The sequence below is a fragment of the Scatophagus argus genome, chromosome 23 (genome assembly GCF_020382885.2).
Source record: "Scatophagus argus isolate fScaArg1 chromosome 23, fScaArg1.pri, whole genome shotgun sequence".
In the NCBI taxonomy this organism is placed as follows: Eukaryota; Metazoa; Chordata; class Actinopteri; family Scatophagidae; genus Scatophagus; species Scatophagus argus.
In genome coordinates, this window is record NC_058515.1 from 6938995 (window position 1) to 6966029 (window position 27035).

A 27035-nucleotide genomic window follows, 5' to 3' on the forward strand; every position below is an offset into this window, starting at 1 on the left:
CTGCTATGACTGAACAGGAGTGGAATTGCTTTTGTAGAGTACATGCCCTTGTCCTTGATTTGTATCGTGTATTCCTGTGAAAGTGGTGAGTATTCATGTTTGTATCCTTTCAAAGGAAAGTTGTAGAAGTGACCTTGGTTGAAACTGAATGAAAAATAGATCTCTATAACGCTTCTGTGTGTTCCATGCAGGCCGAAGGTTACTGTGAGGGACATGTGGAAACAGCAAAACAGAAGCTCTTTGCAACGAATAGAGAATCATAGTTTGACATTTCACAAAAACATCAAAAACATAGTTGTAATGTTGGTTTGATGGCTAAATTATCATGCAAAGATTAATTAAAGAAAAAAAAAAGATGAGCTGAGCTGTCGTGCAATGATCGAAGTGGTTTTAAGGTCATATATGCACATGGGTCTGCACACTTCTCTGCAAACAGAGACAGCACTTACAGAGACACACAGAACCATTTTGGCGCTTGAGCTCAGCCAACAACAATGGAGCCAGAGTCCAATAATGTAAAAATAGAAAGCCTGCAACTTTGATCTCAATATGACAATGTGGAGCCCAAGTTTCATCATCTGTTCCAGCTGTGGCTTCTTGTGTACTATTGTAATGCCCGTAATTAGGTTTTGGAGGTTCTGTGCGTGTTTGGGCTGTCAGACCGGTCAATAAAAATAAAGGTCTCTTTCAGAATAAAATAGACAATCAAAACACAGTGTTGGGTTTTAGGAAATTAAGGTGGAGGGTTTTAGAGCCAAAGTTGCTTCTCTCACAGTCTCTCTCTACACAGCTGTGAGCTCTCTTGACAGTATTGTTGTTCTTCAGCAGCGCCCTGCTTTTGTCCAAATCTAATTTAATTGCATTCAAAGATAGTAATTGCTCAGGCGAAGTTCTCATTTGCATCAAAGGTGCTGATGGCTGCTTTTTACGTCGTCCTCGATTGGTTATTGTACTATTTGGCTTTGTCCCACTGTTCTTATCAGAGTGAACAGTGGCTCTTCACTGCCTCGTCAGTGTTGTTAAAGGTTTGAAGGTCACCCTGTGACTTGTTACACTGTGTTTGTGTTATCGAAAGCACACTGTAGTCTGCTTTTAAAAATAAGTAAAATACTGATGCTTATGATTTTTGCCATAAAAGAGATCATTATACATGCAAAGCAGAACTTTAGAGATGTTTATACAAGCAAAAACAAATGTGTGCACCGCCTGATTCCAGTGGCTTTCAAGTTAATACATTTCGCTCATTTAAATTCCTTGCCTTTTGTCTTTTCATATAACGTATACACTCTGCTCAAACCTAACATACTAAGTGAAGCCACACGTGGAGGTGAGCCACAGTTTTCATATCGGCCTGTATTACAGTGCTTTGAATGTAGACATTCTCATTCTAGAGATGAAGTCAAAGTCCAGAATTTCTTTTGGCTGCTGCTTCTCAAATGTATTGTTTTATGTCTGTGGAATAAACCTGAGCAGCTTTACGTTTTTGACTGTTGGTCAGACAAATTAAGCGATTTGAACATGCATACTTGGCCTGTCAGGAAATTATTGTGAGAATCTTAACTATTTTTTTAAGCTTCATCTAACAGATAATTGATTAAGTAAAGTAAAGTAATTATTGAGAAAATAGTCTGCAGATTAACTGAAAATATTAGTTAGGCTAGTGGTCGACTCTGTGTTCCAGACAATGCTGGTTGTGTGTCGGACACACCATCAAGCCAGCATTGTTTTCTTCATGCTTGTGTCGGTTGTCAAAATACTATCTGAGATTTTAGAATGAGAATGAAGCAGTTAGTGTAAATAACTTTGTTGATTTAATTTGATTGCTTTGTCTCTCTGACTTCATTACAGCGGTAAAGCACGCATTTGAAATGCCATAAAGGTTTGAAAACTCAGTAAATAAATGAAAAGCTAAGCTTGCTGCAGCTTTTGTGTTCCCATCCAGTCATGCTGAACCCAGTCTTTGCCCTTGGTGTAGTACCATGGACAGCACCATCTCTATCTCACTGGCCTTCAGCACCCACAAGTATTAGAGGCTGCATCTGGTATTCCATTTATTTTCTCTCAACCTCATCTTCAGTCCTTGTCGTGATGTATTTATATGGAATGCAGAAGTGTCAACTTTCACCATCACTCTCGGCTTCGAGGGCTACTCATAACATCTTGTGAATAGCTCAAGAAATTTTTTTTTTTTTTTGGTGACATGAGTCATGCCGGTACGTAACTGAGAGTTCCAACTGCTCCTCACAGCGTTTTTCTTAAGAGCACTACACACTGAATGTACCTCTGCGACGCATGGTTAAAGATAAAGACTTGGGAGAAAACCAGAGTCATTCTGCAAGTATGGGGTGGTTTCCTGAACAGCTAGTCTAAGACACTGCCTTAATCTAGCACTGGGGAACTGGCATAGACACAATTTAGTTCAAAGCTGCTCCATTTTATGGACCGTACAGAGGAGTGGATCTCAATAGGCTTGGATTGGAAAGCTGTTACTCTATAAGGTTTAAGGAGTGTGCATTTTGATGTGACTTAGAACGAATGAAAAGCTCTGGGTCCAGCTTTAGTGGCTTTCTTCGCTGGGGGCCATTTCTGTTCTGTGTGTCCGTTGTTTGAACCGCCAGCTAATTTTAGCCCATGACGCTAGCAAGTATTCAGATTATCAGATATGGTATGAGTTGATGTAGTTTTACAATCTCAGGTGCTGTAGGTTGCTGTAATCTTTGGAGTGATTCTTTTCACACGTGATTTTTTGATTTTTTTTTTAAGTTTAAGTTACTTTATTAATCCCAAACTGGGAAATTACTTCTCTGCATTTAACCCATCACCGATTGAAACACACACACATGCAACATGTAGTGAAACACACAGGAGCAGTGGGCTGCAACAAGCGCCCGGGGAGCATATATTGGGGGTTAAGTGCCTTGCTCAAGGGCACATCAGCCGGCTAAGGAGGGTGGGGACATTATCACACCACCACACCCCGTCCAGTGGGGGAATCGAACCAGCAACCTTCCGATCACAAGCCGCTTCTCCAACCTCTAGTAAGTAAGTAAAGTAGCTCAACGTCATGAAGGTCAAGGCATGTGTGTATCCAGATTTATTTGAGTAGATTTAATTTGGCCAACCCTGTTGCAAAGAAATGCTGGGACACCTGGAATAATTGCTTTTTCTTTTTTGGTTTTGTTTTTTTTTTTCCTTTTTTTCCAAGGGAGAGCCTGAAGGTGAAACGTTGAGGCTTGCAAGAAACTGAAAGCCTTATCGATCAAGTGCTATTTTTGAAGCTGGGGTCGAATTAGCTAATGTAACTGCACTGTAAAAGCATCATGTGAAGGGCACCAAGATCCCTATCTCGTGAATGTATGAAATGACACACACAACCACAGCGAAATGGAAACCGTACATATGGTTGGTGGTGGCCGAGGGCTGGCAGGCTTTACATACTTAACTGCTTCCTTGGGGGGATTTTTGACCCTCAACATCAGCCTCGCTAAGCTGCAGCAGCTGAACATTACATCAGCACTGAGAGTTGTGGTTCGTGTAATACCCGTAATTTGTGAAATCCATGGTGGTGATGTCTGCGCAGCACAAAGTGCTGCTGTATTGATCTCATAGTGGCAGAAGGACCTGACACTGCGCATATAACCACAGAGAATTTCAAACCAAATTTAGGAGGGCAAACTCTTAAAATGGAAGTGATTGCAATCAGACAGTCTCTAATGAGCTAATTAGAAAACACTTTTGGGCTCGGTGAATCTGCTGAAAGCCTCTCCTCTTCTGGTCTGGTCTAAGAGGGTTACCACTTATGTCCATCACAAATGTACGAGTGATGCATAAGGCTGCCTGTCACCCCCATCCCCACTCAAAGCCCACCAAGGTGACCTGAAAGGGCTTCATCAGCATATTACCCTGTGTGCTAAATGTGACTGGCCAAACTGACCTGCCAGCAGAAAGCTTCCTCCACATACCTCCACCTCCTAATAACAAGAATTGCAGGAGTAAACAAAGACTGATATCTTACTCCTGTGTGCCATAAAGTTCCATCGTTGCATGTATAAACCCATTGCACTGGGTGAGATCTTCCTTCATTATGATGAACATAAATAATGTACAACGTAGTTTTTTTTCCCACTCAGGCCCACAAACACCTTCCTGCTGTCATAAATTTCACCAGAGCAATAAACGTGTATTAATCCGCAGCTGAAAATAGTTCTCAGTTCATTCAGTCCATTTAAAGTGTTAGCTTCCTGGCTCCATTTGTCTTGACAGAGAAATTGGTTGTTTGGACATCCTGTCCCATCGCACCCACAGTATACTTGCCACGGGTCCAGTGTATATTATGTTTGACAGCAGTCGAAACCAGTCAAGGATGGAGAACAAGCATGTTTACTGCCAGTACCTTGAACTCCTTATCATGTTATGGGTGAGTTCCTGTTCACTAATATCATTAGTATATTGACAACCATCTCAGTATCCAGGTGAACTTAATACAGCATAGTGCTTTGGCTTGGTTTCAGTTACATTAGTGGACAACTGGATCACAAACCCTTCCAGATGCCTCTACCTTTCAGGTTCTGGGGGCTCCAGTTATTCTTGTTCCATCTAGTAGCTTTGTCTGTGTGTACATAATTGGACTTTCACAACATGTTATGAAATGTGAAGTTATCCATAATGTCATCTGTGCATAATGCATGTATACTGAGCAATTATGCAAGCTAGAGAGAGAGAGACAGAGGACAATTAAACTCATTGTTTTTCTGCTATTCATTGATGTACTTGGGAATACATTATCAGTGAATGGAAGAATAAACAAAAATGCTGCAGCAATACTGTGAAAATTGGAAAGTACTGTTGATGCTACATTGCAGACATGTTATCCGTATGACCAATACCTGGAAAAGAATCAGGCCTGCCCATTTGCCTCAGGGCATCTAGACTTGGATCACAACAGTTAACAATTGAGTTTGATCTGGGCGCCTCTGCTGGGAGCCACTTTCTTCTTTAAAATGAAAGTCTTTCACTTTCAGAAACTGACAAGACATTAGGACCAGAACTGGTACAGCTGAACCCAAACAAAAAGCAAGCAGTAACTCAAAAACACTTAGGCCATGCAGATAAACATGGGGAGGGCAGCTATAAAATCTGGGGCAGAGAGCACTGCAGCAGAAGCACAGCGGACATGCTGCAGAATACAAATGCGAACACCTGGAAGAAACTTTTGGTCACTGTTGGTTACAGTCACAAAAGCCAAGAAACATGTTCAGCCTTTTATCGGTTACTCCATCTGGAGATTAAAAAAAAACTGATTTGATCAGGTATGCAGGAGGTCATTATTGCAGCTCTTGTATTTACTCAGCTAAAACATGATATATACAATCTACTGTAGATTTAATCTGGTAAATAAATCACATCATTTTTAACTCAAGAGTCAGTGAATCAAGAAAACTGACTTTAAATTGCACTACAAGCATGTGGAGTATTGACAGGAAGATCAAAAAATCCTTAATCCTTATCAAATGCAGCTTTCCGTGGTTACAGTCACTTGCAAAAATGACACAGCAGTTTTTGTTCTCTTATTTGTCTCCCAAAGGCTTGAGTCTGATTGGTTCATTGGAGGGGGGGGGGGTAAGAGGAAGCAATTTTGACTTAGTCCTGGTGAGCATTGCCTTGTGGGAAATCAGTGTCGTGGCAGATCCTGTAATTAGTTCTGCTTGTTAGAAAAATGAAGGGGTTACTAATTAGCAAGTGGATGGCTTCTTGACTTATTGTGCATTTTCTCCCTCCTTTCCTTGAAGATCATCATTATCGTCTCCAGGAAAGATGTGGGGAGAGAGAGGGAGGGAGAGAGGGAGAAAGCAGGAGAAAGAGGGAGATGCTGCTCAGTCGTGCTGCTCAACAGTTTTGCTCTAACACGATGAATCTGGAATCTCGAAGGGTGTTCTGTCATGCTCTGACAGACAGGCTGCCTACTGTAAGCACGTGTAGGCAAACGCCTGGAGCTGTGCGAGATTACGCTTTTAAAGTTTGCTTAACCAGCCAGGCATTCTGGTTTTCGCATTTCTTTGCATGTATGTCCACATCTACTACAGTTTCAATACATTAGAATTTATAAATTTATCAAGCAAGAAATGTCAGATCTTTTGTCATGTTCAAACAAGGATGCTTGTCTGGCGTAATGTTTTGCTTGTAAACATTATTCTTCTCCATGTTACTTTATCACAACCATTGAAATACGTAGTGAACGGCCAGGGGGCTGTTTGTCTATAATTGCTGAAGAATTTGCAGTTTGATGTCCACATAAAAATAAAAATAAACATCAAATAAAGAAAAAAAGAACAATTTTGCGTAACAGATATGCTATATTTTTTTTCAATAGCTCTCTCAAGCCTTCTGTTATGATGGGCTTAGCTTAGCCTAGCATAAAGAATGATAGAAAACAGCTGGTCTGGCTCTGTACAAAGATAACAAAATCTGCTTACCAGCACCTCTATTGCTAATAGACTGGTTACATGCCAGACTTTAACTTGACTAAGAAATATTCCACCACAATTTCAAATTAAATATAACATATTACTTGCTGCAGTGCTGAAATTAAGTTCAAGAGTATTGTATCAACTAAGTTCTTGTAGGTTAATTTATTGCTGTGGAAGTTACAGTAGATGGTGTCTTGTATTGACAGCGGGACCAACGGTGGTTCATGTGCTCATGTGGTCAACGTTTTATGTCATGGAATTTAATTCCTTGGAAACTCTTGCTGGAGGAAAGGAATGAAGTGAAAATGATATGGAAAGTGGCTCACAAGATTTATAAAATGTAATGCTCTATCGCAGTTATCATAAGTCACTGTATATCTAGGGTATATTAAGGAGTATTTTACGGATCAAGCACAGCTATGATGGATTAAATCAAACTCTACAATTGGCAAACTAGAAAGTGTGTGTGTGTGTGTTTGTGTGTGTGGGGGGGGTGCTGTTATCCTCCTGTGTAATTTGGTTTGGATGTCGAAGTATAAAGGGAATGCAAATAAACTTCATCCAGAAATAGACCCCCTTTGTGCACCCAGATTGTATATGAGAAGACCTGTAATCCGACACTGATGTTCGAAAGTCAGCGTTCCAACGGTGAGCTCAGATTCCTCCGAAAGTCCCCACCCCCACCCCCACCACCGCCACCAGCCCCTTTTAAGCTGAGGGCAATTTCAGTGGTGAAAGCGGAAGTACTTTTGCATGATGTCACACTCTTTATCGATAATTCTCCGCAATACGGCGTTACATGCATGTGGCTGCAGAGGGAAATTTATCTCCCCCAGCTGATCCTTTTCCAAGAATGATCCTGATGTGACATTACATAAGAACTGGAAGGCAGAGCTGCTGGTATTAGAGAACACACAAACTCTGGAGAACATACTAATCTCCCTATGTGATTATTAGTCATAATATTTAACGCTGGCTTAATGAGCGACCCACAGCATAATCTCTATCTGGCACATTCACCTGTTCTCCCCTAACCCTCCTGACTTGCCTTTGAGGAGGGTGATAGGGAGTGAAATAGAATAATTATACCTTGAGTGTGCAGGGAATGGAAGGGAATGAAGATATGAAATGGGGGGAAAAATGAGGTTATAGTTGAATAGCTCTGTGGAAAATCTTAGGATTAGCTGAGCTCATACTGCTTTTTATCTTTTTTTTTTTTTTCGCAAGTGCTCAGCTCCCTCCTTTCTGTAATTATTGTGTAGCTATACAGAGGCAAACCTAATACATGCTAAATTATGAGCTGTTGAACAGAAACAGTGGGACACATTGGGTACAGGCGTTCACAATGAGTGCTGTGGTGGAATTTTTTCTTTTCTTTTCCTGAAAATGAAATGAATTCCCTTGTAAAAGTTACTCTGAAATTTACTTAATTTCGGAATTTTGCTACAATCAACAGAAGTCTTTAAAAATTTCATTTGATTTTTTTCCCCCCCAGTATTCTGTTTGGGCCAGAGTGAACACCATGCTGCTCCTTCCTCATCATTTCATATTCAATGCAACGCGGCATCATTTAGCATGCAGATGAATCATTGCGTCGCCAAGCCTTGAAGGCCCTGTCTTAAAAACTGTATATTTGCCCTGCATTTTCAAACATTCACAAGATCAAACTGGATAATTCTCAGCATTTCATTTGGCATTGTGCATTTTATCAACACAGACCGGTTTCTTCACAGTTCACATTTCAGTCTGAAATCTGTGTAGGCTGTGGAACAAAGCCTTGATATGCTAAGATCTGAACAAAAGCTTTGTGTGCGTTTCCTTGCAGTTGGAAACACAGGGGCCTTTAAGTGACTGTTCTTTCACACGCGTGCACGTTTTTGGAGATGAAGTGAGCGCAGTTCAGTTAGGCAGTTGGTGAAAGGCTTTTGTTTCAAAAATAGAGTGCGTTACAGTACTGCGCAAGCCAAACAGGCCCACTGAGAATGATAGCAGAGAATTGAGTGACTGTTTAAAGATTACAGTCATTTTGTCATGAACTGGCTCATACCGACTCTCAAAGGCTGAACTATCAGTATCACATTAAAACTGGCAGAATGAAACGTTTTGAAGATTTTTAAAACTCGCAGGACAAAACCAGGCTTTGTTTACTTAAAGGAATAGTTTGACATTTTGAGATGGTGGAAAGCTTTCTCGACAAATAATCTAAACTGGGGGAACCTGCATTAACCTGGCTCTGTCAATGGTAAAAAACAAAATGAAAATAAAAAATCCAACTACCAGCACAGTTAAAGCTCACTAATTAAGATATTACATCTTGTCTGATCCATGCAAATAATAAAGCTGGGTACTTTGAGTTCAGCTGTGTGCCCCTGTTTTGCTTAATTAAGCTTCACAGCTTCATATATACCATAGAATAGCACCATCGTGGTATCAATCTTCTCATGCAACTCTTGGCAAGAATATAAATAAGTGTGTCTCCATTTTTTTTCCTCTTCACGATGAATCTATTTTCACAGTGTGTACTAAGATATACCAGGTATTCTGATATGAGATGAAGCCTTGACATGAATGAGGGGAATGACGTTTCTGAATGAATTTCAAGGAAATTCACTGAGACAATCTCATCTTGCTCAGCTTGTGACTGCAAGCACGGCGACGAAACCGTCCCTCAAGTCTTGTCCACATACATCAGTCAGTCAGTGTAATGTCTCTCTGTATTGTCTTTACATCTTGTCTGTGTTGTTGTGTGCGGCATGCTTCACATCTATGTCCTGTTTTCTCTCCCCACTCCCCCACCCCTCTTTTTTTACTTCTTCTTCTCTCTGTGTTGGATGAGAAGGCAAGTCCTGGGGCGCAAGAGGATGACGGCAAGTTGTCGGTAGGTCTTGTCTGATTGACACTCTTCCTGTCTGCTTCTGTGTTTGTCCCTGTTTCTGTGTAGATGTAGTAGTGTAACTTCTCCCACCATACTGTGAACAAGACATACACACCCTTGTCTCTAATCTTCAGCCTCCCTGTGTGCAGAGAGTAGCTCCTTCTCTTTTCTGAAGCCTTTTTGCAGCAGTTAGACTTTGTGCACCGCATGCAAAAGAAGAAGGAAGAAAGAAAGAGCATGTGTTTAGAAATTCTAAGACTCCTTTAATGCTTGTATACCTCCAAAAAAGCATAGAGCATGTTTAGTTTTCATCCAGACTGTAAATGAAGAAGATAAATCAGCAGCAGAAGGCGAATCTCCAGGGTCACACCGAGAAGCCACATCTTACACAAGCCCTGCCAGTCTACATGTCTCCCTTGCCTCCTGCTCCCACCCTTCTGGGCCTGTGAATTAGCACCTGACACCTCCTGTGCCTACGCGTCACCTGTGGGCAGCCAAGGGGGGGGCGCACATACTCCAAACAGCTGTCACCTGCAACAGTGCCTTATTTCCCACAGTTCTCAAGTTCGGCTGCAGTGACCTTGGCAAGGATTGTTTTGGGAGAAAGAACTCATATGCCTGTCTCAACCCATGGGGTTGATATTTTTAAGAAGTTGAAGCACTTTATGATAGTTTTACTGAGATGCAGGTTCTGCTTAGGGGTTTTATGCAAAAGAGGATTAGGGAGCCATATTCCAAACAGCTTGGATTAGAAGTGGCTCCAGTAAAGTGCTTACAATTGATAGACTGATGTTACTATCAGTATATGTGCCTTATATGAACCAGTTGCTGGACCAAAGTTCTATATTTGCAAGTGTGAAACATGTCCTTGGCAACAAATAAATAAATAAATAAATAAAAAGTCCCATCCCAGGCTGCTGGATGTTTGATTGACACCTTGTCTCTCCTCTCACAGGCCAGGCCTCGGCTTCAGAGAGGAGGTAGTTCAGCCTCCTTGCACAACAGCTTGATGAGGAACAGCATTTTCCAGCTGATGATTCACACATTGGACCCTTTAAGTGAAGGTAAGATAGACTCAACTCTATAGAAAACACACCTCTTCAATGATGGATTGGTGTCGGAACAATGGTGTTGGCTTTCATTTAAACACAAGTATCCAGTGTTACATACTCCTTCAAATCATGTGTTTCCACCATTAACATGTAGGAATAATTATTTGGCCCTGATATGCCTCGACTGAGTTGATCTCTGTAAAAAAAATAAAATAAAATACTGTACGAGACAAGGTGATCTTGGTGCTGTGTCGAGCACAGCTGAGGTGGAAGATCATTTTCCTTTAATCCAAGATGAAGGCCTATTAGCTCAGCTCAAGAAAATGTAAAACGGCAGCGTCAGTGCTCAGCACAGGGGATGAATATGTTAATACGCCGGGGGAGTAGAAGTGTCATCCCATTCTCAACCCACCATGAAGGGATGAAGTGAGAGGAAAAAAATCACATTAATGGGGAGAAAGCAGGCAAAATGGGGTCTGGGGAAGGTTTGAAAAAAATTGTCAGTATGTGTCTTTTTTAAAGCTTTCATGAAAGGTCTTTGAAATTGAAATGGAAGCTGTATCTAATTGCATGATGAGTCTTAATCCATAAAAAAATGAATATTAATGTTGAAACTAATATCTGTTTTTGTTCCCCTTTTCCATTTCAGTTTTCATAGAAATGTATTTACAGTGTATATTTCTTGATTAAAAGCATTAATACAAAAAATACCACATAGAACAAGGTCAAAGAGTTATTTAATAAGCATAAAACAACGGCTAGACTTAATGTTTCCCCTCTGGATCAACGTCATTGCATTAGCGATGTCTTCTCAGCAGTGAGGAGGCATTTCTTCAAAATGACTGTACATTCCTTGAAAGCCAAACCTAGAATGAGTCAGCTCAGAAAAGATTAATAAGCTGTGTCGAGACAGACCTTAAAGTGCCCATTAACATGCATCAACTCATTGTGGTTCGCTGAGTCCAAGGCATCCCATCTCAGAGTGTATTCATCTTTCCATCTCAGTGATTAAAATGTAAATCATAGCCTGCTGGGGAAATGGAAGTCTGCATGGTCAGTCGTATATGTAGGAGAGAGGGTTATCCATTCTCCACCCTGCTGCTCCTTGTCGACAGCATATCTACTGCTTGTTTGATGACAGAATAGATTAATAGACTTGATTTTACATTCAGAAGTCTTAAAGCTTCCTGGTTTTTTTGTTTGTGTTTGGGTCTAAATCGCAGCCAAGCATCTAAAAATTAGTGTTAAAATTTTGCTACAGGTTAACAAATATGTTATATTATGGTATGTTAATATGTTAATGGTGGATTTAAAATGGTCAAACAGGCAAATTCTGCTCTAGTATAAATGCAGCAGAAATCCAAGAGTATTAATACCAGATTTGAGTGATGAGTGTTTTGGCAAATTACTGACTGGAAATGTATGCACTGAAAGAACAACTACAGTGTGGCGTGACTTGATGACTGAATTAATTGCCGCAGAGAACAAAAGCAACACCTTGGGCTCCAGATTGATTTGAATATATAATTTTGAAATGTCCATGTAGCACTGTGGATCTCTTTGCACACTCCAGTGAACACATAACAATCTTATTGTTCTTGAGTACATGTTTTTTTCTTCAGTGCCCTCATCACATGCCTCATCCGTTCAGTGCGTGAAATTATTTCATCGATCCATTACCGTAAGCTCCCAATAAAGGTCGGCCCCCATTCGGAGATGAGTGACTGGGTTCCGTGCACCCTTACTGATATCATTAATGCAAAGGAGCATTTTGTTGGGGAGCTCATAGAGTGGAGAGAGACGAGCAGGTGCACCCATCAAAGACGGAGGCTGTGCCGCTTGTCCTCGTGTGCTCTCAGGCTTTAAGTGTAGCTCAGTGGGGCCAAGGGAGAGCTGGCAGGACTCCATCCATACATTTTTCATAGATATTTCTCAAAATAAAGTCATCTGCGCCACTGAGTCAAAAGAAAGTCTGAGGTTGCTTTGCTCGTGCTGGGAACTGGTTACTTTTCACTTGTTAGCCTTTTAGAGCGGGGCTAGTTAGAGGCGTGTGTGTGTGTGTGTGTGTGTGTGTCGCTGCTGACCAAACATATTTATTTGTCCTGCTACATCGTGGTTTTGTTCAGTGCAACACAAGGAGTTTTATTTTTTGCAGTGGTGATGGTCAAGGCAACGTGAAGTCTTGGATCTTAATGTTTGTAGGTGCCTGAGAGCATGTGGGTGTGTCTCTCTTTAAATAAATGTTTGATATTTGGGGAAATATGCCGATTTTATTTTCTGGCTGAGAGTTGAATGAAAAGATTGGCAAAACTCTATGGTAAATTTGAAGCGAGAGCCAGGTGGTAACTAGTTTAGCTTAACTTAGCTTAGCCTAGCTTACCGTAAAGATTGGAAGCAGAGGGAAACAGCTGACTCTATCCAAAAGATTAAAAAAAAATCGCCCAAGCGGTTCCTCTAAAGCAATATCTATTTTTGTTTAGTCCTGACAGTCTTTAAAGGATGAAGTGTCTTTGGCCAGAACAAGTTCCCCTGTTTCCACTGTTTGTCTGCAGCTAAACGTTTCCTGGCCCCAATTTCATATTTAATGTAACTCTGGGCAAGAAAGCAAAAAAGGCACATTTCCCAAAATATCAAATTATTTTAAGTTCCCATCATTTAATTGCAGTACTAACTTAATAGTATAATGGACTGTTCTCATCTTGGAATAATACCTATTAATGATTTAATGTGGGCTATCACTCTAAAGATCACCTGGATTTATATTTTCTCTGTTTCTGTCTTCCTGCCTCTTTTTCTTCTACTGTCCCCTCAGAATTTGCTGACTCTGGTGAGTTACTCCTCTAATTTCTGTATTCCCCCCTCCCAAAAAAAATCTGTTTGTTCTCATTACAACAGCCTGGAGACAACTCTCTTGCCCAGCGTGTCCCCTATGTATACATTTCCCAAGCTCCGCTGTACTGTATGTCAGTTCTGTACTGTCCATCCCTGCAGACTCTCTCTTTCAAGTATTTCATTCTCTTCTGTGGATGTATTCTCCCTGGAAACCCTCTGTAACCATTTCTGCATTGTTTCCCCCATTGTCCCTAATCCTCTCTCTCCTCTTATGACCTCCTTTTAGCTCCAGCTTTGTGTTATTGCTCTCTGTAAGACAGGCAGAAGCCCCAATGGAGTGATTTTGTTTTTTTCCTGTCCGTGTTGTCCTCCATCTTCTGGTTTGTGAAGGTCCTTTAACCTGCAGACATTTTGCTAAACTTTCCTGTGATGTAGGAAGAAGACTCAGCTTGACACCGTGGTGCTCAGTTCTTGAATTTGTGTATTGGGCAGAGGGAGAAAAGTTGTCAGCTGTTTTCTCAGTCCTCCACGCATGTCTGTTGTCTTAGTCAAGAAGAGCTTTTAATGGCAGTGGACTTTTCCTCGATAGCCTTTTACATTTAGCTGTTCCCACCAGACTATTACCAATTTAAGTATTTTACGTGCTCCTCGAGAAAGGCAATAGATCTTTATCCACCCTCCAAATTACGTCCAACGACCCCTACTCTCTTGTTTTTGTTATTGTGAACATTCTTCAGTTAGACCTTTGAATCCTTGATGTTTTTCATTCGGGAGAATATTGTAATTGTCTGGTACAGTAAGTTCCAAGCACAAGTGCCCACATCTCTTTTTCCATCAGTGTGGAGATACAAACAATATCACTTAGAAGTGGCATCAAATATTGAACTACAAAGAGTGATGGGGAGGGATGAGGGCAGAGTGGCTCTCGCTCTACTGTCTGAGCTCTCAGAGGATGGCTGAAACAATTCTCCCAAAACAGCACTCAGGTTGCGTGCACGCCTTTGGCTCACGCTCTTCCATAAAATTTATCACACAGAGATCCGAACTCTGGTGGCAGGTCTGTGCATATCAGTAGCTGAATTTGACCACAGTATGGAAGAAAATGGTTGCATAAGACCGAAGACCACATAGTAATGGTAAATTGGGAATTGAGAGAATCACAATGAAAGATCCCACCGTGTTTACCTCACTGCTCTGTGATGGTGTAGTGCTGCATTGGCCAACGATCTCATCTGATGCTTTCGTGCAGATCATTATCTCATTGAGGTAGACTGGAAAGATCGCTCACAATGCCAATGTGGCTTTGGACATCTTTGTTGATGTTAGGCCATTTTTATTGAGCAGACATTGTACCAAAGCCCTCCACAGACTGAGCATGGAGAGGACAAGGTCATATGGGCAAACCATGATACAGCTACGCTGGCAGACAATATCGCTTATTGGCTAAACTGGTGACACAAAAGAGGATGTGGCCAACTGTTTCACTGGAAGGTTTCAACGCAGACGCACAAGGAAATCAGCCAAAGGGCACAGAATAAGGTCATGTGTTAATTCATCGCCGAACGAGGCGAGAGAAAGGTTAAAGAAATCAACATTTACATTATTTTTTTTTTATGCGATGACTTTCTGTTATTTGAACAGCCATTTAGTGTGAAAGGTAAATCCATTCATTCAGACAGCCCCCTGCCAGCAGTACTGTCTGCGTGGTAACCCAGGGCCCGATTGATCACATGGCTCAATAATGCATTCACTGTCACTGACCTTCCACCCCTTGTGCAACGGAAATATATTTATGCAAGTATATTTTATTGACACTCTGCTGTAGGTTATTGATTATTTGTGTCAATATAGCACTGTTATAACGTCATTTTGAGCATTAGATCACCTATAACACAGACATTATGATGATACAGGCTTATATTTGAAATGGTAGCATCTTCATGTATGTTGAAAAATGCAAAAAATATGTGTATGCAGTGTAGTGAAACATTAATGAGATGTCTTCTCATATACTGTGAAAGCATACCTTTTAGTTTTCATCTGTTTACCATTAATATTTGAATTCAGAAAAATAAGAGATGTACAGTTGGATTTTGTAGCATATTTTGGTAGAAAAATCACAGTATAGGCTACTGTCGTGTCTTGAAAAAATAATCTGAAAAATAATCAAAATATTCTGCACATGGGTGCGCATATTTTTAAAGGAATAGTTCAGCATTTTTGTAAAATTCATTCATTTGTTATTTCTTGGGGGGTGTGTGTGTGTGTGTGGGGGGGGGGGGGGGGGGGGGTTCGCAGAGAGTTAGATAAGAAGATTGATACCACTCATGTCTGTAAGCTAAACTTTATTTATGTAGCATCTTTTGGAAAATAAAGGTACATTGTTTTACAATAAAAACACAGACCCAAGTCAAATAAGATCCAGAATTTAAGATGTAAACAGCACAAAACGTTGAAATAATAGCAATAAATACCATCAATTAAGTAAAAGCAATATGATAAAAGTGACTTTGGAAGAGATTAATTATATTTGATAATTAATAATAATCATGTTTGTATGGCAAATATGGCCATCATGCCCCCTACCCTTGATTTTGCTTTGATAGATAATCATACCTTCAGTATGTTATGTAACTATGACAAGCCAACCAGCACTTATCAACACACACCCACACACACACACACACCCACGAGCTCACCCTGTGCCGGGTGGGTGAAAGAATCGATGTTAAAAGCCTTTTTGCTTCAGCACAGACTGTGAATTTTCCTGACATCCCAACCCCCAGCAGACAGCGCGGGCATGCACACACATGCACAGGCACATGCACTCACCAGAGGTTTAGAGGTCACACCGCAAGGACAAGAGGGCCGCTGGTAAACAACAGCACGCCTCAACCGCTCTCTGGTTACAGAAGGCAAACAGACGACTGTGCGGGCAGTGATTGTATGGTGGGTTAATTGCCCTCAAAGCAGCATCGGTTAGAGGCAGGCCTTACAGTGATGGTGCACTTCAAGCCCAAATCGCCTGATCATAAGGGACAAAGGCATTTGTCTGGGAGTGCAGGAGAGACACTCTGCAGTGGGATGTGTTTTCATCTCATTAGGTTGAGTTTTCAGTGCTGCCAAGTCTCATATTTGGCATGAGATGCGCACCATAATCCTCTCACATGTGAATGGAGTGGTTGCCCACCGTTGGGCAGAGTTGGATATTAGTGTGAGCGCACGTGGGTGTGAGCATGTACAATACTGTACACCTACTGCATGTACAAAACTAGAAATCTGTGCTTGTGAAGAAAGTTTACCCAAATGACAAAAAAAAAAACAACAACATTTATCTATCTGTTTTAAACAGTGGTAGATTACAACATTCACATATGACATTAGACTTGAGGGGTGTAAACGACTGAGCCTGACAATTGAAATAGTTAAATTCTTCATAACAGACATTTGGAATGTGGCGTTTCAAAGATAGATTAAGTTTGTAGTTGATTCTAAGCCTAGTATGAGTAATACAACAGGACAGCCTCTGAAGACATCATCAACAATACCTATGTTGATGACAGTCTAATGCTGGTTTGAAACAGGAGAAAGCAGGTAGACAGGAAATTAACATGAATTTCCTCACTTTTCCAGCGCTTTCAGGTCATGCAGGTAGTTTTGATTTGCCTTTGCAGTGATAGATGGAATGAGATTGAGAAAAAGATTGCTGCGTGGCTTTACAGTGATTTGTAATTTGGGCAAACTGACCCTTGCTAATGTGCACTGTGTTTTGCACTGAAATATTAGTACATAGCACACAGCTGAGAAAATACTACTGGTTTGGTTTATTTTGCTGTAGACATCGGTGCACTACGACCAGTGGAGATATTTTTAATCCTATTTGTAGCACTTCTACGAGAATCTGACCAAAAACCACTGGTGCATGGAGCAATTCTCAAAATGAAATCCTTGAGCCATAGTTATTATGGCTAAAACTGCAGCTCCAGGCTGCAAAATACTTTCCAAGACAAAGTGCAGTGTGGGTGGTAGAGCCTTGTGGTCTGCTCTTCTGCTGCTTCACATTCAGCTGTTGCTGCAGGTTTGAATTCCTGGCTAATTCATCATGCAGATGTGCTGACGGTCTATTTACTGTCGCACCAAGAACTGCTACAGTAAGGGAATCAAATTAATTGTTCAGGTTTCATTGTGGAAATAAAACGCTGAATCATTTAGCCTTTGAATAAGCATGTGTGCAGAGGAGAGGAGGACTCATCTTTTTGTTGCATGTTGACCCAGTAAATTCTCTTTCTCAGACTTTCCTGTTTGTTTTTCAGTAAATCTTTTTTATGAACCTCTTATTATTTTTTGAGTCTACTGACCAACCCTTCCCTCTCCCTAATCTCGCAATTTGTCTCTAACAGCCCTATAACCTGTGCCATTAGCGGAGCTTTTATCAGACTGAGTTACTGTAATACTGTAATGTATTTTGTTTGTAATTCAACCCTTGCCGCTTTGTTTTGCACTTATGCAGTGATCACTCAGAGAGACTTTGTCTTTCTGTATGTCACTCCCTGTGCCTGTGTGAGTGTTTGCAATGTGTGTGATGTAGAACCAGCCGACCTGTCTTGTTCTGTCATGTTCACTCTTTTCCTTTTCTCTGTGTGTTCGTTGCCTTACCCTTGTCTTTTGCTGTGATGTTGTAGAGCTTGGGACTTATGGAAAACTAAAATATTATCACTCAATGACTGAGGAAGGTAAGCCTAAAAGTTTTCACTTGATTCTTTGAGTCAGCTTATGTCATCCCTCTTGGTTTTTCTTCATCTCGATCATGAAACAGCACCACCAACCGCATTTTTGTTTGTTTGTGACCTACAGTTTGTACAATTTTGCCTTTTGAGTTTTACAACCTCTCTGAGATTTCACTGACATAAGTGCAAATCATGGTAGCCATGCCATTTTTTGTTTTTAAATTTACTTTTTATTCTCATATTTGGTTTTGATTTATTTCTTTTTTATTTCTTCCCACAAAATATGTCCGTATGTATTGTGTGTTCCTGTGTGTAGTGTTTCTATGCATTTTTATTCTATTTACTATTTAACAAAATATTTTAAAGAAACCTCGAAAACTGCAATCATTTGTTGCTTACGTTTGATTCTGCGAACAAGCCACTGCTTCTTTGTATTCTTGATCAAATTTTAAGATATTTATTAGTATGCAAGTGGTAAAACCACACACAAACAAGCACACAAATGCACAGCATACCATCTCATGCCCAACACTCAAAAAACACAAAGCACAAGGTCTCCTTTTTTCTTTTTCTTTCTTTCTTTTTTTATTTGGCCCTGTTACCCATCTGCGTTCTCGAGAAATACATCATCCATGCCTCAGAGCTCACTTGGAGGTTCCACTTGCACCAGCGGCGGGTGCACACACGTAAGGCGTACGTTGCTGAATTCGACAAACTGGAGTGACTCATCTGCCCAGTGGTTGCATAACAGCCAGAGCTGACAGGGAAAATGAGCAGCAGCTAGGGAAGGGCTGGTTATTCTTAAATACTCAGCAACTGCTTCATCTTTATCCAAATTGGGAGGTTCTTACAATGTGTGCACCTCAAACAGACATCCCAGGAAACATGTTTTCCACACTGCACAGACTGAAAGCCATCTGCTCAAGTAAAACTTAATCTTGCAGAGTTTAATTTCAGTTTGATGCACCTTAAAGGAAGTTCGGGGTTTCTTTTGTGTCAGAGCAAAAGCATCATGAAATATTAAACCACATTCTGCAAAGGCACATAACCATATTTTATGGTCCAGTTAAGACCTGAAACTGAATCTTTTGACATTAGTTTGAATCACATGAACTAGAAAACAATATTAGGGAGAGGTAGCATGTATGACACAGTTAGCCTTAGCTTAAGCTGGAATTAAATATAATAAAAATACTGAATGTATTTTGATAAAATGACACCCTTGTTGTTTAAATTCATGTATGATGGAAAGAAAAATAAAAACCCAGCCAAACTCCTGCTAAAGCTAACGAGCGAAAGTTACGGACCGGAAATAATCAAAATTAAGTTCTGTTAGTGAATATTGCATTTTACCCTTGCATTCTGGGAGGATTATTCAACAGCAGAGTGTGCTATCTGCATTTTACTTTAAAGGTCAACTGTGTAGGATTTAGAAGTATTTAGGGACAGGAATGGAATGTAATTTTTGTAATAATTTTTTTCATTAGGATATGATCACCTGAAACTAAGTATCGTTTCTTTACCTTTTATATCTTTATCTTTTAAGCCTTTTATATCTACAGTAGCAGTGAGTTCACCATGGTGCACCGCTGTGTTTTTACGGTAGCCCAAAATGGACAAACCAAACAGTGGATCTGGAGAGGCCCTGTGATTTGTTTAGTATCCACCATAGGGGAGGGCTGAGGGGTGTTGAGTTGGTTGCAATCTGAAACCACACTGCTAGTTTCCACAAATTCCTGCTCACTGGACCGTCAATGTTCATGGCAATGAATTGTTATTATTATTATTAACTTTTTTTGTTCAAATAAACAGCTTTAGAAGGCATTATAAAAAGGCTTTCAAACCTTTTTATCTGCTGTTTGCTGGCCACCCTGAAACCTTAAACCTTTTGCATCTGATAGTCCTGAAATATCAAGAATTTCCTTTGAATACCTGTAGCAGACAGCCCAACCCTGCTGCTTGCACAGCCGAGCAGAGACAATGATCTCAACCCACATTTTTACAAACATGCGCAAGTGCACACTCAATACCAGACACAACCAACTGACAATGATCGCCTCAGGTGAGTGTTGTCAAAGTGAAGAAATGTGTGATGGCGTCTTCTGACAATGTACAGCACGAGTGTGTGTGTGTGTGTGTGTATCTGTGTGCCTGAAAAAGAGAGAGAGAGAGAGAGAGGCGGGGAGGGTGGTGTGTTGTCAAACAGTGAAAAGACAAAGAGAGATAAAGATTGTGCTTGCCAAAGACAGATGGGTGAGAAAAACAAGAGAGATGGAAAAATGTAGAGTGTGATAGAAGAGATGAGAGGAAGGCTGGCCATGACTTGGGGTGGTTAATGATTTTGTCAGAAGGTCAGACAGTTTTGGCATGGTTGGGTGGAGTACGTATCAACACGTCACTGCGTCAAGCACTGACAGATCAGCCATGCCCTCTTAAAATGAAAACGTAAAAATCTTTTACATTGATCGCAAAGGGCTGATTGGTAGTAGGCAGGGCATGCATGCAAAACCTGACACGCATAGAAAGTCAGTGAAATTAGATATGGATAAAGCATGGAGGTTAATGATGCACAAGAATTTTTCCACCAAAAGGACATAACAGATGAAACATGTGCAACACAGTTTGCTTTCAAGTGAGTAACTTCTATTGCTGAATATGCCCAGCCTGTATAGCCATCAAATATTAAAATCCAATTTATATAATGCAGGAACATTAAAACTTGGACTACATGATTTTTGTGCATTTGCAGTCTTATTTTTTCTTGTCTCAGTAGTTGTTTGTGTGCATGTCGTGAGGGGATTTCAGGCCATGGGGATTTCGTGGAAAGCTATTGTTCATCAGTCGTCACCAGTTGTGGTCACATTTGCCTTGCGTGAGCCATTATTTGTAATGTCAAGAGGACAGGCTGCTTATGTAAACCACAAGGTTATATTGTTGAATTGATGACTGGCTTCAGTTCAGTGTACAGCCTCACAGCATTGCATTTCCCTTAATTGAATCAATACATAATCAGCAAAAAAAAAAAAACATTTTTCACGACCAGTAATTTTTAAATGCTGATTTAATTCTCTTGAAGTATTTCTACAGTATTTCTGTTTTCTGATACTTTGCAGGACTCACTTTTAGTAATGTTAATTTAGGAAAGCTATGATGATGATTAAAGCTCTACTTTGTGTTTCAGTATAACGTCCGAAACCTATGAATTTGTTGTTTTTGATGTGCTGTGTTGCTTTCCCTGGCGAAGCCTTTAATTGCTTTTAGTTTCCCCACTGACATCTCTTGTGAGAACTGAATGAGAACAGGAGTGGATCTGACCTCCGGAGGGCAGATCTCTTCGCAAGAGATTCCCTTCCTGCTGGCTTTGCCTCTTCCAAGATCCAGGACATTGCAGGATCATCAGTATATGATATGCAACGTCATATTGACTCTCATTGTTGTTTGAACGGCACTTTTGTGTGAAGCCACGACCCTGTGTGCTCTGTGCTTTTGAAACGTGACCCGCCTGGGGTCAAAGGTGACGGCGAAGGAGCTCTGGCTGGGATGAAGCCGAGAGGCTTTCAAGATGCTGCCGTATGCAGCTCTCTGTTCTACGTTTTAACCTCTGTGGCGATTCTTTTGCAGGTAAATTTCGGGAGAAGGCATCCATCCTTCACAAGATCGCTAAAAAGAAATGCCAAGTGGAAGACAGTGAGAAGGCCAATGGAGTAGCAAGCCGTTCAGGTAAAAAGCTCTGCAGCAAGGCGGTTTGAGGGAAGATGAGACGTGACACTGTTGCAGTTGTTAGCAAAATGCCATCGGTCTCCATGCCACACGAGGTCGCTTTTAGAGAATTACACAAAGACCTTTTTTTTCCTTTTTAAAATAAGCTAACCAGCTGCTTCTTACTACCAGCCTAGTGGTAGTTTCAAATTTGTAAATATAAATAAAAAAAAATATAAAAAAACTTGCTCTTGGCATGAAAACATATAAGTGTATTTCCCAAAATGTCAAGCTATTCCTTTGAGTAAATATCAACTGATTATTCACCAAGATCAGCTTGCTGGTGCTAAAACTTTATGAATAGGCATTACCCAGTTTAATATTCCTTATATTAGTCATTAGGATTACCCACTGAAATAGTCAGCGAGTATCACATCTGATGTTAAACAAGCATGACATTATCAAGAACTGCCAAATTGATTGCAAGTGTTGCCTTCAAGCAGTATTTAAATCAATCACAGTCACTGCCAAGTGTAATTTATGTGTTTTTTCACTTCAAAGAGCACTGGACCAAAGGATAAACAGGAAGCCAGAGGAAACGCTTTGATGGCCACAATGTAGTCAGAGCAGCAGAATCAAAGTGAGAAATAGATGTTTATCAACAAGGCAAAATTATGCTAACAGGGCCGCATTAACATATTACCATCTTAATCAAAATGCATGACTGGTAGTCATCACAGCATACTTTACTTTTCAGGCCCCACATATCTTGAATTTGGATCGTGGCGTTTGTAGTAAAAGGCGATTTCCCTTCAGTATAGGTTAGTTTATGATGCATGCGATTAGATTCATATCTGTCAGCATCCAGACGAGGGAGTGAGGTCACGCGTCGGACGATAGTGGTTTTTCACATTACCCATCTGAGAATCCTTCTAACTGTCATAACCACGTTTTGACTAAAGCAATTTCTACCACAGTTGTTGTAGTTTTATCATCTAATTTCATGGCTTTCGGCTCTTTGTGTTTTAATAAGAGCCGTTAAGCAAGTCTGGCCTCAAATGAAATGGAGCCATATCAGCCACCAGGATATGATGAGGGAGATGGATGACAAACATGCACATGCTTGTTCACACTTCACTTTTAATATTAAAGTCTCAAAATGAGTTTGTGATTCTTACTTAGATTTATATCACCATCCTCACTGTTTCCCTGCTAAATACAAAATGGTAGTATTAATAGAACTGATTTTATGATCTGAAGTTGCAATGTCATCATTAAAAGATTAATGAATAGCCAAATCACAGTGACACAGACTAAGTGAGGTTTGAGTAAGATGGGCCAGTCAATTAGTGCAAAAAAATAAAGTAAAATTGTCAGTCAATTAGTTGATGGATGTTTATAACATTTATCAAGCAAAAATGACAAATATTCACCAGTTCTTGCTTGTTAAACATTTTAAAAAAAACTTTAAATACATGAACAGTGAATGCAGAGTAAAAAATAAAAATTTAAAATTGTGGACTTTAAAATTGGTGCTGGTGGAAGGGGATCTATTTTAAACTACTTTATATTATGCGAGTGGTTTAATCCATGCATAACTGCTCCTTTTCAGTAACTGGTAACTATAGCTGTGAAATGAATGTATGGACAATATTTCTGTCTCAAATGTAGTGAAATGTAGAAAGTATTTTTGGAACAGTTTATGTCCGTTGGGTTGAAGGAGTTAACTCCTTAACATCACTGATGCGCTGTCTCTCACCTCTCTTCACGTCATAACAGCTAACACTCTCGTGTCTATTTGAGGCATCGACAGCTTTTGTTCCTCTGAAAGCTTTTCATTTCCATTATTCTTCAAACTTCCCACAGATAAGAACCTACCAAACAGCTCGAGCGTGGAAGTGGAAGTGACACCACCAATGAACGGCACGGCAGGGCAAGAGGGGGAAACGGTAAGAAGTCACAGCACACATGCGTAGGCAAAAAAACAATGAAGTCTGTGCTACTTTTCATGCCCCCCTAAGTGGGTCGTGCTATGAAAGGGCAACAAAACTCAGAGACAGATATCAAAGTTAGAGAGACATTTATGAATATTTTATGCCTGTCATCTGCGTATGTGTTCCACCTTGAGAGTGATTGATGCAAAGGTTGCACTGACTATGGCACAGGTCACTACTGCTGGTAATTTCCCAGCGTGCATTCGGGCAAGTTCCTCCATCTTCAGCCAGACCTGCCAAAGAACCGCCTCTTCCCACTGAGTTCTGTAATCACACTCCTCGCTAACCTGCTGCTCCCCACCACTGGGTGCTGGAAATGAACACATCGGTGTGCACACACGAACACACGCGCGTGCATACAGTCTTTGACGTACAGCCAGGCGCAGCGCCTCAGGATGGCACCTGCAGCGGTTGTACTGGCGTGAGTGATGATGGTGGGATGCAGCAACCTGCCAGGCCACCAGACGGTCCTGGGGCATAATGGCAGTGATTCAAAGTCGCAGGCAAAGGGAGTGGGTGTGTCGTTGGACTTTCACACATTACATTGCCATGAGCAAGAGTAACCCCAAGACATCGAAAAAGACTGTTCCCCTCACATTGTAAACTGCCATATAAAGACGTAACTTAAGTTTGTGAATAAATTTGAAAGCTTTTGCAGAAAACATGCTGGCCGAACTTGGGTTTGATATAATTAAAATCTTGCTTTAAATAGCTTTAAATTAGCCATTGGTGTCTTTTTTCTTCCATTTCTTTTATTTCTTCCATTTTCGCATTTTTTTTCCTTGCTTACCTGTTTCAGAATGTTTTTTTTTTCTCAAGGACTAAAATAGTCTGTTCTCTGGCCTAATCTGTTGCATTTTACCTCAGTTGAAGTTGCTAACCCACTATATTAATATTTTTGTCAACCAACGTCGTATTGAAAGGATTTGTAAAAAAAAATTTGCAAATAAACTATAATATCACCAGCAGCTTTGCATTGAAACGCCTCCAGAACTGCAGGAATTTTAATCTTGCACGTATCCACAGTTTTATGGCAAAAAAAAGAAAAAAAAAATAGATACTGTTGCACTTTGAGATGCAGCAAACCTCCAGGGTAAGATACAGTAGTCTATAAATACAAACTGGTGGAAACATAATAGGACTTTCTCAGAATATACTGCACAAGAAAACTGCTAAAGATGAGCCCTGATTGGCAGCGTGACCGTGTGTATTGATCTGACTCACTACATCAGATTGTTTTGAGATTGATCTCTCACTCTTGGGTTAATAATAGTCTTTACCGATGAAGCTATCATCACTGCCCCGAAGTTGAAAATATTTTGTGTCTTGAAAAATACTGGCACTCACCTCAAAACTGAACTTTCTGAGGCGAAGGCAGAAAACTCGATACATGGAATATAGAAACACCTTTTTTTCTGGTGGTGATTCACTAAAGGTGGAAGAGCTGGGAGCTTATTGGCATGCCTAAGCCTCACATGCTATTTTTAGAGGTCTGTCCCACAGTGCACCTGTCTGTGTCAGCTCGGAAGTAGCTGGAAACAGCTCACACCTTCATATGACGCCAGAGCCCCCCCGTCATACTAATTGTTCAATTCCTCCCGGATGCCGTGGTAACCGAGATTGTGGTATAAGGAGATGTTTAAAGTCAAAATTAGAACTACAGCAGACTCTTTGCACAATTTCCTGACTGCCTTTTGTGTTTTTAAAACCCTTGAGAGCTGTGCTGACAGAAGTGATCATATGCTGTCACATTTCCCAAAACAAAAAAAGCAATATTGTATAGTGTCTAAGCATAATGAACCTTCAATCGATTCTAATTTTATAACGTTTCACGTAAAAATAAATGATGAGCACATTCAGGGGTATGATTCAGAGCAAACTGTCTTTCTGTACAAACATATTCAGGATTTTCAACTTTCAGCACACATTTTGAATATTTATGAGACCATAGAGTTCCTTTAATCACTTCTTTAGATTACATGCTGTGAAAAGAAAATAATAAACAACAAGGCAATATATGAGTCATCCCACCTCCTCCATTACAACCGAAACGATTTAGTAAAAAAAATAAGAAACACTGTATGTGTCACTGGTGACGGAAGTGACATTGGATCTGAATATCTGTTTGCTTTTCTTTTTTAGAATGAGAATTTCATATCCAGATGGAGCTGCTGTGTCAATAAAATAAATCCAAATAGCAGATGCCAATATTCACTCCGTGGCAGCTGTTGCAGTGATGAGTTAGAGATGAATCCTTTGTGTGATGGAGTGTAATTTCTGAGGAAATTATTCAAAGAAAGTATATTAAGTATTAAAAGAAGGCATGTGGTGATTCGTGTGAAGAAAAAGAGATTGATGTAGTTAAGGTTTTCTAAGTGTGTGTGTGTGTTCTGGAACACTGCTTTCTGTTTGAGACAGAGTATTGGACAAGTTTAAGAAAAGATAAAAGTAAATTCAGATAGAATTTTCCATTTTTCCACTTTCCACTCCATCACACTTAAAGCCAGATCAGCTCAGTAATGCAAATGTACCTGGGTGCACCCTTGTTGCTGCTGTGCTTACACTATGTTTGTGACTGCACAAAAAGTGTAAGCATTTCCTCACACCAGGTGCCGGCACACATACCCCCTCTGGGAAGAAAAAAAATAGTAAATGTCATGCCTCCCCTCGCAGCACTGTGGTGCCTGGTAAAAGTCAGTGCCTTTAAGCTCGGAGTTGGGAGTGTTGCCAACTGATGCACCACAGGGCAGGAAAGGCCCCCAAGGGGCTGGCATTTGGCAACTGTCTCAGAAGATGGAGTGCCAGCTCTATGCTTATTTAGACAAAGTAAGTAAAGCAAATTCTACCCAGACTCATAGGGCCTATAGAGGTCTATAGTGCATGGTCTAAGGTGTCTGGCGTAAGTACATTTAGCGTGTGTCCACCTACCTTTTCCTAGTTGAACAATTCATCATCTGGGTGCATTTTGGTGTATTTTGGGCATAACATGAATGAACATGAAAGCCAGGTATGTCTACAACTGCTATGCCACTACAATACTGGCACCTGTCTTCACTGAAGGATTTCAGTCTGCGCCCCCCATCTCTTATTCCTCTGCTCCATCTACTCAACTCTGCTTGACGGCGTATGAGCGAATGCACTGATATTTAACAAAGAGCTCTGCTGGTCGTCCACGTTGTTATAGTGATGTAGATGCGGATTGCAATTCATAGATAGAGTGGGCCGGGACATAAAAATCATCCTGATAAATAGCGGATGGGATGCAGAGTGAAATAATAGGCCTTAACATTAATAAGGAAAATATTTTTTGCACTGACCGCAACGATCCCCCAGCATCATGAATCAAAATGATAAGTTCATCTCTCCGTTAAGAGAAACACTGTGCGTTT

The 27035-nt window shown here is 40.6% G+C and overlaps 1 protein-coding gene across 8 annotated transcripts in view; it reads left to right on the forward strand.

Moving 5' to 3' along the window:
• LOC124054524 (sodium/potassium/calcium exchanger 2-like) overlaps window positions 1-27035 on the forward strand; it is a 48263-nt gene that overhangs the window by 15158 nt on the left and 6070 nt on the right. For 2 of the 8 annotated variants that reach the window (XM_046380636.1, XM_046380635.1), the window contains exons 4-9: window positions 9298-9345; window positions 10298-10406; window positions 13207-13221; window positions 17909-17959; window positions 21575-21673; window positions 23519-23601. In XM_046380636.1, coding sequence (XP_046236592.1) covers window positions 9298-9345; window positions 10298-10406; window positions 13207-13221; window positions 17909-17959; window positions 21575-21673; window positions 23519-23601 — 405 coding nt within the window. The remainder of the gene's footprint in view (window positions 1-9297; window positions 9346-10297; window positions 10407-13206; window positions 13222-17908; window positions 17960-21574; window positions 21674-23518; window positions 23602-27035) is intronic. The other 6 variants (XM_046380637.1, XM_046380640.1, XM_046380638.1 and 3 more) reach the window with 6 other exon arrangements.